At 38.0% G+C, this 14,262-nt stretch overlaps 1 protein-coding gene across 1 annotated transcript in view; it reads right to left on the reverse strand.

The window, feature by feature from the left end:
* Window positions 1-14,262, reverse strand: part of Plc21C (Phospholipase C at 21C) — a 182,382-nt gene that overhangs the window by 129,533 nt on the left and 38,587 nt on the right. The window contains exons 3-4 of the mRNA XM_067153731.2: window positions 6,057-6,263; window positions 5,729-5,862 (exon numbers count right to left, since the gene is read on the reverse strand). Coding sequence (XP_067009832.2) covers window positions 5,729-5,862; window positions 6,057-6,263 — 341 coding nt within the window. The remainder of the gene's footprint in view (window positions 1-5,728; window positions 5,863-6,056; window positions 6,264-14,262) is intronic.

Consider the following 14,262-nt stretch of genomic DNA (forward strand, 5'->3'; position numbering starts at 1 on the left):
AGATCACTTGAAAAAAACAGGACTACCAGGAATAGCATTACAGGAAAGGGCAAGAAAGATGGAAGCAGCATACCAGTTATGTCAAAATGTCTACAATAAAAAATCAGTTTCATTCACTGCAAAAATCAGACATTACAACACTGTCATCAAACCAGAAAGTCTATATGCGATCGAATGTATTCCACTGAACAGGAAGGGCTTACTAGAAAACATTGAAAAGACAGAAAGGAAGATCTTGAGGAAGATACTAGGGCCCAGGAAAGTGGGTCAAGAATTTAGACTGCGACCAAATGAGGAACTATACAAAAGGACCGAAAAAATCACAACATCCTTCAAGAAGAGAAGACTCTGCTTCTACGGACACATTAAAAGAATGCCACCAGAGAGAACAGCCAAGCGAATTCTGGAATACATGGAGAACAGGAAGACACAAACTAGCTGGCTTAAAGGGGTCAAGGAGGATATGGAGGAAAATAATATATCACAGCAGGCAGTATACAACAGACAGGAATACAGAAAAATCATCAACAAAATTAAGGGATTCCAAGATCAAAGTAGCAAAAAACGGACCGGCAACAACTGGTCACGAGAACGTAAAGAAGCCCACTCCGAAAGGATGAAGAAGTACTGGGCCGATCGAAAGAGGAAGAACCGTAAATGAATGATGCTTAACGTGGTCCATAGTAGACCTATTCGAAAACAAGAAGAAGAAAATGTCTGGCATTTGCATACGACACAGCCACACACAGCAATAACACACAGGAGGCAAAGGAAGCACTAGAACGCTTGCATGAAATAGCTGCCAAAACAGGTCTACAGATATCTTACGAGAAGACCCAATACATGGAACGATAGAACAACAATGTGCACACCATGCAAACTGTATATGGGTCCATAAAAAGAGTTGAAAAACTTAAATATTTAATAATAATGCTATTTGCTTTACGTCCCACTAACTACTTTTTAAGGTCTTCGGAGACGCCGAGGTGCCGGAATTTAGTCCTGCAGGAGTTCTTTTACGTGCCAGTAAATCTACCGACACGGGGCTGTCATATTTGAGCACCTTCAAATACCACCGGACTGAGCCAGGATCGAACCTGCCAAGCTGGGGTTAGAAGGCCAGCGCCTTAACCGTCTGAGCCACTCAGCCCGGCACTTAAATATTTAGGGGAATACATACAAATAGGAGGATCAAACAAGGCGGCTAATATAGAACGAGCAGAAAAAAAAACTCCAGAAAGCATACAAACTCACATGGTCACATTATAATAAGATAAGCATATCAAGAGAGGCCAAACATAGACACTACAAAACAGACGCATTACCAGAAGCATTGTATGCGTCAGAAACGACCATAATTGGAGCACCCAGCATCATAGAGACAGAAAAAATAGAACGTAAAATTCTCAGAAAAATATTTCGACCAATACACAGACATGGCATATGGATGAAACTATCTACCGAAGAGCTGTACCAGCACACTGACAGACTCACAGACGTGATCAGGAAACGCGGACTAACTTTCTATGAGCACATACAGAGAATGGACAACAACAGAATTAAAAAGAAAATCTTTGATGTAGTAAACAGTTCAAGCAAAAAACCAAATTGGTATCATGAAACAGAAGAAGACTTAAGGCAGGTGGGGATCAACAGGCAAATGATAGGAGACAGAAAAGAATTCAGAAACAAAATTAGGAATACAAAATTTATAGTAAATGAGAAGAAGACGACAAAAACATTATGGACAGAACAAAGGAAACAGGAGCACAGCCAAAGAATGAAGAGATTGTGAGAAGAGGAAGAAGGGAGAGAAGTGAAAATTGTGTCATCATGAGATATTCAAGTTCAACCACTGTCCATAAGGGCAAAAATGATATGTATGAATGAAATACTCACTCGCTCACTCAGCAGCTTCTATGGGACATGAAGATCCCGCACCGATCTCACAAATTGCCTCCAATGAACTCTGTTTTGGGCGAGTTCTTGCCAGTTGTTCACATTCAAACTTCTACACAGCTTTAAGATTTAATTTTTCCAGGAGCTACGTGGTCTTCCCACTGGTCTTTTTCCTGTTAGTTCTTCTTTAAAGATTCGTAAAACCATCCTAACATTTTCCATCCTTAGAAGATTACCAGCCTACTGAAGTCTTCTGGAATTGATCATGTTGATTATTGGTGCTTGTTGTGATAGTGAGTGTATTTCTTTATTTGATCTCTTATTCCAGGATGGAAATATAGAATCAAAGAACGGTCCAAAAATTTTTGAAAATAACCTGCAACTGATTTTTTTTTTTTAACTCCATGATTCTGAATCATAAGTTAGACCTGATCTGATGACAGTATTGTATATTTTCAGTGACCGGTTCTCATTCACATCAATATTCCTCTTTTATTATCATGTATTGAGTCTCTTGGTCGTTAATTCTGAGGCCTAATTTTAACGCTATCTCCTCAAGTTTAATGAACATATTTCCGTATTTCAATATCATTTTTCCCTGTGAGTACAATATCATCTGCATACGAAAGCAATTTATGATACTGACCGAGATGTATTCCCGCCAGAACTAATTTCAGTGATCTACTAACTTTTTCAAGAGCAATATTGAAAAGAAGAGGGGATAAAGCATCGCCTTGTCTTAAACCAGTTCTTTTTTGGAAAGGGTCGGATCTTTTCCCATTCAGGAGAATTCTACTTGTATTGTCATCCATACACAGTCTACACAGGTTAATGAGTTTAAAAGGGAAGCCGAATTCTGTCATGACATTCTACAGACTGTCTCTATGAACTGAGTCATATGCTTTCAGGAAATCAATGAAAAAATAGTGAATACTTTGATTACGGTATATTTCCACACTTTCTCACTTATAATTTTGACTGCAAATATGTTATCCGTCATGGATCTATTGCTGCAAAATCCATTTTGGTAATCACTATTGATGTTCTCTGCATATGGTTTCAGGCGATTTAGTAGAATAAAAGATGAAATTTTTTAAGATGTATTAATAAGAGATATCCCACAGTAATTTTGAATATTTTCTTTGTCTCCTTTTTTATGTAGTGGCACTATGAGAGATTCTTTCCTCTCTGCAGGCATAACTTCTTCCTGCCAAATCCTTAGGATAAGTTGGAATATATATTTGTATAATACTTCTCCTCCAGATTTCATTAGTTCAGCTGGGATGTTATCATTACCCGAAACTTTCTTTTTCAGATGTTTAATACTGTTTACTACCTCCTCATAAGTAGGCTCCGGGATCAAATCATACTTAGGACACTTTGGTTTCACAATTGGCGAGTCTGGATCAGGGCAGTATAGCAAATTGTCAAAATATTCCTTGCAGTGAGAGATCAGGTTATTTATTCTGTTCAGTTATGAAGTTCCCCTTATGATCCTTCATGAACTTGGTTCTTGGTTTGAAGCCTTTCTTTAGTATTAATTGTACCATACATTTTATGGATGTTATTGTTTTGATGATCATCTTGTACTGCATCAACTAGTTGCTTATATTGTTTCTTTTTCTTCCGAATCAATTTACTGCAATTTTTCTGTTTCTCCTTGTAGGCTTGCTCTATAACAGGGTCCCTATTAGACCGCAACCATTCTCTATATAAAACCATTACTTCATTCACTGCTTCCTGACATGTCGCATCAAACCATTTCTTTTTAGTTTTACTCTTTTTAGGTAAACAACTCTCAGCTGTTGATAGAATACATTAATATTATACCATTCTGTATTGCAAATTACCTCTACCTCCTCATTATTCTCTGTAAGTGTACTATTATCTAACAGTTCAAACCTATTTTGAATTTCAGTATTATATTTTACCTTTTCCTCTGTTTTTTTAAATGTTCCATTTCATATCTCTTAATGAACTCAGAAGACTTCAGTGTTGTTTTCACTTTAATTTTAATTGTTGTAATCACTAGATTGTGGTCAGTTCCCATTTCAGCATCTCGAAAGGATCAGACGTCAGAAATAGGATGTCTATGTTTTCTATCTATAAGAAAGTGGTCAATCTGATTTGCTGTTTTACCATCACAGGAAAACCAAGTGTCTTTATGTATCTGTTTGTGAGGGAAAATAGTACTACTGATGATCATGTTAGCTGATAAAGCAAACTTTATCAACCGCACTGCATTTTCGTTACTTTCATTATGCAGGCTTTCTGCACCAATAGTGGGTTGGAAGAAATTCTCTTTTCCGATTTTTGCATTGAAGTCGCCCAATATTATCTTATCATGGCATGGCACTCTATTCCATAATTCTGATAAATCTTCATAAAATATATCCTTAAAATCATCTTTTTCATTCACTGGTGCATGACAGTTTATCAAGGACAAATTAAACCATTTGGATCTTAATCTTAAATAGCACAGTCTTTCGTTAACAGATTCAAAGGAGATGGCTGAAGAGAGGAAGTTATTCAACACACAAAAGGCTGTGCCAAACTCATGTGATCCGTTTTCGTGACCACTATCGAAAAAAGTATACTTTTCCATATCCTGTATATCTGTTCCCAGTAGTCTTGTTTCCTGTCTTGCTGCAATTATAATTTCATATTTTTATAACTGCTGAATTATCATTCTAAAAGATCCAGATTTATACATAGTTTGTAGATTCCATGTACCAATTCTCATATCCGATTTCCAGCCAATAGAAGCATCATATATCATCCGAGGCATATGTGAAATTTTCGTAACAAGCATTGTTTTTCACAAAAGGGTTGTTAACCCTATGTGCAACCCCCAACCTGGAGGACCAGTCCAGTTTTATTTTCAAGATAAATATTTTATTTGCCTAATACCCTCCAACTCTGCTGACTATAGAGCTGGTGAGCTTTTCCAATACCAATGTGATGCACCCGATAGAGGTAACTGGAAAATCCCCATGAATATATTGATGATAATTACTTGTATCATCTTTGTCTTAGAGTCAATATAACAACAACAAAACCCAAATGAAACAATTAATTTCATAAGATGTATTAACATCATCATATCACAGAAATAATTTGTTTGTCCAACCAATTAATGCACTCAAAAGCCTTCACGAAAACCAATGGATAACAACTTAAAGATAAGCAAGTTCTATCACTTCACTACAATTCAGTCTTATACAAAAAAAACTAGTATAAGGAAAACTTTAACCTTCAAAGAATAAGAATGACTTGTTTATAGTACCGTAGCAACCATCACTAATCCTTCACACCATAATTTTCACATTTTCCCAAAAAAACTATTAAAAAAGTCAGGACACTAGTAAATATATCTATCAAAGATGACAAAGTTAACAGAACAGTAGCAACAAATGTAAATGAATTCAGAAAAACTGTAATTATAATAGTATTAATACAGAGCTCTGCACACATGTTATCATGGCCACATAACAATAATAATAATAATAATAATAATAAAGAAAACTACATAGAAAATAAGTATTAGCTGCTCAGAAACAAATGGTTACAAAATATATTTAAAATTTAGCTTCATTCTTATAGCCAATTGGAGAAAAACAACTAGAATGAGCATGACAGCTATTCCAAACATTGAGTAACTACAAAAATTTCTAGTAAACAATCACTCATTTTCACTTTTTTTTTCCAGTAACTAATAAATGGAAAAATCAATCCACAAAAAAAAGATAAAATTTACCTTTTACATTTCTTGAAAGCACAAATAAAACATAAAAACAAGTGATTAAGAATGGTGAAACTCAATACCTACTTTTTGATTGGAATCTTGCCAGTTTTGTCAGTCTGCAATGTAAGTTTGGTGTGAGCTTTCTGGAGGAATTTGATGGTGGAACTGTTTATCTGAAGGATATTGTACGCCATTTTCAGCAGCTCATCAGTCCATAGCTGAAATGAAAAATTGTAAATACATCTTAGTAGCCTACAGTATATGTCCTCTCTCCTGTTGAGAACAATAATGTTGCTCCTGGTTCTAACTTAAGTAAATGAACTAGTAAAGTTTAAAAAATAAATTGCTTCAGTAGTAAGTTCAAAACAGAAGCTTAAGTCATATCAACATTTAAAAATACCATTCTACTTACTTGTGCAATTTCCTTCTTTGTGCAACAGAAGTTGATAAAACTGAGATTCACGAAGTCTGATCCAAAACAAACAGTGACCGTCTTTTCTTCCAACGTGTCTTGTGAGCCCATGGTGACAATCTGTCGAAGCTTGGGATCCTTAGGTATCTTGGCATGCTTGCCCGTCCTTGTGTCTCTAATTGTAGCGATGTCCAGCATGTCCAGTTCCTGCAAAATAATTCGAACACATACTGCAGCTTAGGTCATAACAGTTTATCTGTCTTGAAAAGAATGGCAGTCAAGATCTTCACGGTGTATTAGGAGATAATTAAACACGACCTAAAACATTGCATTCTTTTCCATAAATTGTTGTTTCTATATTCCACTATAATATTTTTTCTGCTTTGGATTGATGAATTACATTTTATTTTTTTATTTTTTTTGCTAGTTGCTTTACGTCGCACCGACACAGATAGGTCTTATGGCGACGATGAAACAGGGAAGGGCTAGGAGTGGGAAGGAAGCGGCCGTGGCCTTAATTAAGGTACAGCCCCAGCATTTGCCTGGTGTGAAAATGGGATACCATGGAAAACCATTTTCAGGGCTCCCGACAGTGGGGTTTGAACCTACTATCTCCCGAATACTGGATACTGGCCGCACTTAAGCGACTGCAGCTATCGAGCTCGGTAATTACAACAATTACAGTGAGAGTGGTTGTCTAAAACCTTTTAGTGCTACACATCGCAAAGATGACAGTTACAAGCAGCCACTGTGGCTTTCAATAGAAGACTTCCTTTATGACATGATTATACTACAGTAGAAACCTAATGTAATGTGGACCGATATACCACAGATATGACAAGAAAAATACAGCATTAATTTTAGTAAAATTCTTATTTTCAACAGTCAGTAAATTAGTCTGCTTAAAAATGAGAAACCATGGAATACCACTTTCAAGATGGCTGAAGTGGGGGTCAGAACAAACTTTCTCCTAAGTCCATACATACAGCAGTTTCAGACACCACGTTAATACCCTAAGCCGTAGTGGTCGGTAAAACATCTTGTTTTACTACTTACAAGGAGGCATTCCCTACTCGTCACCACCGATTTCGCTCAAATTTTTAGAACATGTAGGGCTTGGCTAGAAATGAAAGTACACAAAGTGGGAACTCCAGATGGCCAAGCGTATAGAAAATAAAAATGTTGACGCGACTCTCACACCGTATAAGCCTCTTAACGTTAGTGCGCACGCTGAGCAGTAGTTGGCGTAGCGGTAAGAGCTTGGACGAGTAATTCGATGGTCGTGGGTTCGACTCCCCGTGTGGAGTATATTTTTCTCAATTTTTATATTATTCATTTATTTTATTTTATGTATTTATTTATATGCAAAAGGCATATAGGACGTCATTTTTTTAATGAACGCACAATTGTAGAAAATTTGGAGTTGCGAACTTTTCCGACGTGTTCAAACAGAAATTTTTCTTTTTTCTCCTTTACTGGCCTTCTCCCTTCCTTGGGGAATGTGCCATAAACGTGAATAGTCATTTCGCTGTAAGATTCGTTTTCACCTAACAAGTGAAGGTTGTTCCTGGTGGCTGCACACAAACAATAGATTCTTGGCGCAGGTAGAAAAGAGTTTGACAAAGAAATCCCGATTTTTTTTACCTTTTCTATGCCTTCTGCGTATAAATGAAGAAATAAAATGAATTATTCGCCTCTTTGCTTAATTGGAAAATGAATAATATAAAAATTGACAGAAAAACCAGCCGCAACAAGGGGAGCCGAACCCACGGCCATCAAATTACGAGTCCAAGCTCATACCGCTACGCCAACTACTGCTCGGCATGCGCATTAACGTAAGTTGCTTATACGGTGTGAGAGCCGCGTCACCAATTTCATTTTATTTTCTATACAATTGGCCATCTGGAGTTCCCACTTCGGGTACTTTCATTTCTAGCCAAGCTCTGCTTGTTCTATAAATTTGAGCGAAATCGGTGGTGACGAGTAGGGAATGCCCCCTTGTTAGTGTGTTCTCATTTCACTATGACTATCACACACTGTAGGTCAGCAATTCTTTCATCCTTAAGGCCTGAGCCAACAGAAAACAGTGCAATACAATACCTATTAAGGTCTCAGCCTTGGCTACATTCCTGGGATATCACAGAAGCAATCAGAAACAAATAATTCCTGCCCCATTTCTAACAATTCTTGCCAAGACAAGCAAACATGTTACTGGAACCAGCCAACAAAGCCCTTACTCAACCTCCCATCCTATCAAGAAGTGTAAGCTGTATTGTAGTGCATATTTGTTGAATTTCGATGTGTGTGACGTCACACAAAAGGAAAGCATATTCTATAAGTGATAAAACTTGACTGTGTAAAGAACAGGGAGTAAAAGGCAAGTTTATCATGCAAGTATAGTATATTGTAATATTCTTTCTTGTCCTCCCGCCCCAACATTGTTCACTGTACAGGCCACCTGATGCACTGCAGTTAAGCTATAAAGTGCAGGCAAAGTGTGTGCCCCAACAACCATGATATATCAGGTTTCTACCGTACTTCTACAAGAGCTGCTGCATTTCTGACTGCTGAGGTCATCTTTATGGAGTTCAAGGAAACACTTCAAACTTTCCCGCTGTCTAATGTTTAAAGATCTTAGAGGTTGACGCTCCAGGTAGCAGGTAGGGACCCTTTTCGAAGGCAGTCCTACCCAGGGAGTGGTGCCCCTGCCTATGTGAGTCCCAGAGCACACGGACCTGGTGTGTAACATCTGGTAAGGGTCCCAGCTCAGGGTTACGAGTGAAGACCTCAACAACTTCTACAGCAGAGAAGGTGGATTTCGGCACGGTGGAGATGGCGGAAGAGGCAGCCCTGTATTCAGGGATTAATATGAATATAGTACGAGAACCTTTTCTTGAGCCCTGAGCTCCACAGTGCTGAATGGGAACTAGGGCTCAAGAACGCGTACTATACAACCTGCTGCCTAGTAGGTTGAGGTGACTGGACACCAAAGGCTAAGGGAGAAAACCCTGAAAGAAAATCTCCGTCTGTGTTAGGCTCAGCAGGTCAACAGAAGGATTACTGAAGAAGTTGCTTTCAAGAATAATACGAGCCTCGGATGTAGGAATTCACGACAATGACATCAGTTTGGTGCGAATGACGGTTTACAGCCCGATGTTACACCAGCTACCCAAACCAAACAAAGACAAAGTATCAGAGTAGGAACATTAAATATCCTAACATTGACAAACAAAACTGAAGAACTGGTCGACCTCATGGAAAGGAGGAAACTTTTGATCATGGGCCTGAGTGAAACAAAGTGGAAGAAAACTGGGAAAATGAATATCAGATTGGACTATAGTCTCTACTGGTCTGGAAATGAAGTAGAGTCTAAGAATGGAGTAGGATTTTTAATACATAAAGACATAGATGCTTGTAGTGAAGTTGAGTTTGTTAGTGAAAGGATAATTAAGTTATCTGTATACTTAGGAGGGAAAAAGTACAATGTGATCCAAGTCTATACTCCACAGGTAGGATGCTCAAAAGAGGAAAAGGCCAACTTCCTTAATAACTTGGAAGAACACACTGAGTATGACAATCTAATTGAAATGGGCAATTTTAATTCACAAGTTGACTCACAACGAACAGGATATGAATCCATACTGGGCCCTCATGGAATGGGAAACAGAAATGAAGAGGGAGAATGTATGCTAGATCTATGCATGAGAAACAACCTGATAGTGAGTAACACTCGGTTTAAGAAAAGAGACTCCCAGAAAATCACAAGATATAGCTGGGATTTTAAAATAGGTACAGTAATAGATTATATTCTGATAGATCAAAATGTATGGAAAAATGTCAATGATGTTAAGGTCATCCCAAGTGAAGACCTTGGTGGAGACCATAGATTGTTGGTTGCAGTTAATGCAGAGAAAAGACCTCCCGAAGTCTGTAACAAGAGAGTCCCAAAAATAAAAACTTGGCGACTAGCCGAGCCAAGTGTAAAGGAAGAATTCAGGGAAGGTGGACACCTTGTTGTTCCGACAGAAGAACTAAAATTGGTAGATGAAGAATGGGACACTCTAAAGAAGGTTGTGGTTGGTACAGCAGAAAAAGTATGTGGACGACAGTCAAGTAAGAAAACCTAAAGAAACTGCCTAGTGGAATGATGATATTAAAAAGGCTATCAATGACAGAAACTGTGCAAGAAGATCCTTATATCAAGCAAGAACACGGAGAGATCAACATGAAATAGGAAAAGAAGCTGTCACTTTACAGGAAGAAAAATTACAGTTCAGACAGTTGATTGTAGCTGAAAAGCAGAAATGCAAGGAAGATCTGGCTACCAAAATAATGCAGGATGGAAATAAAAAAACTGTTATACAGTATTGTTAAGAATAGAAGAACTCAAAATGAATCTATCCAGTCTGTAGAACTTCCTAATGGTGAGTTGACTAGGGATAAGACCAAAATATTACAGGAGTTCCAAAGGAACTTTGAAACTTGGCTGAACTATTATGAAAATGTCACTCCATTAGACGACGAACTTTATGATTTTGGCAGCACAAATACCACTCGTCTGACATGGTTGTAAGTGGAGACAGCAATATCTAAGCTGAAAAACAACACATCAACTGGATCAGATGAATTAAGTGTTGAGATGATCAAAGCACTAGGAGAGGTAGGACAACAGTGGGTGTACAGGGTACTAAATAGAATCTGGAAAGAGAATGTAATACCCAATGACTGGAAGCAAGGAGTCATCATCTCATTGTTTAAAAAAGGTGACAGAATGAAATGTACCAACTACAGAGATATAACTCTGTTGTTTCATGGCCTCAAAATCTACGAATCCATCCTTTAGAGCAGGATTAGAAAATATGTTGAACCTAAACTTGAGGAGGAACAACATGGATTTAGACCTAATTTTTGCCACCAGAATGCTCTATGAGAAGTATTGGGAGAAAGGTAAAACACTTATTTAAACATTTATTGCAACTAAACAGCCATATATTAGTGAAAGGTGTTATAACAATTTAACACTTGCACCATTGGTCGCATAGTCTCTGATCAAGTCCTTTTGTTGCACAATTCGAAGTAATATCGTTCACATAACTGTCCACATAATGTACACTTGCACGAGTTTGACGGTTCGTGGTATGTTGGGTTTTCGCAAATGGCATGGTGGAATCCATGCAAGTCTTGCAAGCACGTGCCTTGTCTCAAAATTTGCTGCTGTCCATGTACGATCGATCATGGCCCCAGTTCCATAGAATTCCGCGGGTACTTCTTCTCTTTTCCTAGTTAGTGTTCTTAGTAGGTTCTCCGATGCCGTTGTGTTGGGTAGGGGCTACATTGTCCTTAGATCCTCTATGAGGAAAGTTTCCCGCGCGAGAAGGTAGACTAATCTGGATCTTGTTGTTTTTGTCACTCCAATTGCTCTTTTGATATATGTTGCTTTAACTCTTTCCAGTGTTGCTAAGTTCTTTTCATTCAGGTGTGTCCATATAATTTCAATACAATATGTAAGTAATGATACGATTTTCGATTTGAAGAGTGCCATTCCTGTATCTAGATATAGTGATCTGATGAAGCTTATTTCATTTATCGCACTAATGGCTTGTGTCGCTTTCTCTATTGTGTGCTTAGTGAAGCATTTTGCAGACGGCTGGAGTGTTATCCCTGGATATTTGTAATCTTTGGTGATAGATATTATTTTTCCTTCCAAGGTGATTCTTGTCGATTTTGGTATTTGCCCTCCTGATCTGAACACCATCATTTCCGTCTTCTCAGTGTTAATTACGAACTTGTGTTCAATGCACCATTTTCCCACATTGTCTATAGTATTCTGCAGGTTTTTTTTTTTTTAAGTTTTTTGAGTCGATCACAATATCATCCGCGTAGGCGTATGCTGCTACATCTTCATTTTGTGCAATTTCCATAATGTCTTTCGCTGCCAGGATGAACAGCAGAGGACTTAGTGGGTCCCATTGGAGTACACCATTTGTTTCAATTATTGGTTCTGAAAGGTCTAGGCTGTCCAAGATCCTTATCTTGTTCCATTCATTTATGGAGTTTATAATTCTTGTCCAGGCGCTGTCTATTCCTAGAGTTTCCTCGAGCTTCCTTTGTACTAATGCTCTGTCCAGGAGATCAAAGGCTTTTATGAAGTCTATAAAAGATTGTATAGTATTTTTCCTTCCTTTCGGTAGCTTCCCATATGTTGTTTAAAAGTAGTTTCACCGCTGCGACAGTGGATCTTCCTCTCCTAAACATTAGGAGAGGTAAAACACTTATGACTATTTTTCTGGACTTCAAGAAAGCATATAACCATGTACCACGCAGGCATATATGGGAATGTTTGAGACATAAGAAAGTGCCCGATGACATCATAGCACAAGTACGATTATATGATGAAACCAAGTGTTGTGTCCAGGTCCAGGATGGAAGGTCAGGTTGGTTCGAAACGAAGAGTGGAGTCCAGCAAGCAAGTTGTCTTTCACCACTTCTCTTCATAATCATAATGGATGAAGTTTTAAAAGCACTTAAAAGAAAGGAGCCAACAACTAATGCCCTGGTTTTTGCTGATGATGTAATGGTATGGGGTGAGACAGAAGCGGAAGTACAAACTAGACTAGATCTCTGGCAGGAAGCTTTTACAACCTTAGGTCTCAAAATCAGCAAAAGGAAGACAGTTGGCTTGGTCATGAGTAGAAACTCTCCAACTGTTCATCTAAGAATTGGAGATGAGAAGATGGATATTGTAGACAACTTCCAGTATTTAGGTAGTGTTCTGTCATCAGACAATACCATACATCAAGAGATTAGTAACAGAATACAGAAAGCTTCCAAATTCTATCACGCTGTACGACAAATACTTTGGAATGAAACATTTCCATTAGTTTCCAAGATCAGCTTGTACAAAATATATCTAGTACCTATATTGACGTATGGCCTGGAAGCAGCAACACTTACTGGACCAACAAAGAGTCATCTTCAGGCAACTGAAATGAAGTTCCTCCGTTCTTGTCTACAAAAAAAAAAAGGAATGTGATATCAGACAACAGCTTGGACTGGAAAGAAGCTTGCTGGAGACTCTAGAAGTGAAGAGATTGCAATGGTATGGTCACATGAAAAGAATGAACCCTCACAGGAATCCTCGAACATACTTTGACCCCAATGTTCCTGGGAAGAGACCACGAGGAAGACCTCGTGATGTTTGGGGAAAACAGATATTGAAGGACCTTGAAATTGGAGATGTGAACTGGCGTCGCACATATGAGCAGCATCTGTGGATGGATAGGACAAACTGGAGGCTCATACACAACCACACCCGGCTTACTGGAGCGAAGAAATAATGATGATGATGAGAGGCTGACGCTAATTAGGAACTAATATTTAGAGGCCCATGAGGAAAAGAAAAAAAAAATGTTTAGAGAAAGAAAGGAATATAACTTAATGAGAAGTCATATCCTGCCAAGTTAAAGCATGGTTGACCCGTTTAACAGCAGGAGTTTTGTAAGAAATGAACTGGTAACTAGCAAGAGGATGAAATTTGTGATCTAATTTCTACTACAGAATATGGTTGAGAGTTAATCATTGAAAGCGGGTCTGATATTGGGTTTATAGCACATGAAACAGTGAAAGTAACAATGAGCCTTATGATGCTACAGCTGCTGGCAACAAAATAAAGCGTGAAATTTATGACAATGGCTGATAAACAGATGATTTTCAACCAATGATTCAGTGTTTTAAACCTAGTAACAGTGGCTTGCACAAAACCTAGGACAACGAAAAAGAAAGTGATGTTTTTTACACATCTGTTACTCCAGATATGAACTACATAATGGGAAAACTGACTTGCGGTAATACATTTAAAGGGTTAACCCAGAGATCTACAGTGCTCTTATAATTTCTAAACTTAGGGTATTATATAAAAATTAAGATTTAAGATTTAAATTAAGCTCTGGATGTTCAAATAATTATTCCTTTAATACATTGAGTTAGTATTTGCACTAGTTTTAACTGATCATCAGGTTCAGTTTCATTAGACAATAGGCAAGTTGGGTATTGTAAAACTGCAAGAGAGTTTGTTTGCTCATTCTACTAACATAAATGTAGAACTTCTAGCAGATGATGATGGTAATATGTCCAACCCTTGTCCCACTTCTCTGCAGGGTCACGTATGAAGCGAGATAAATCTTCGTAGCAAGTCTTTAAGACTGGA

This window comes from Anabrus simplex, chromosome 9 (assembly GCF_040414725.1).
Source record: "Anabrus simplex isolate iqAnaSimp1 chromosome 9, ASM4041472v1, whole genome shotgun sequence".
Lineage (NCBI taxonomy): Eukaryota > Metazoa > Arthropoda > Insecta > Orthoptera > Tettigoniidae > Anabrus > Anabrus simplex.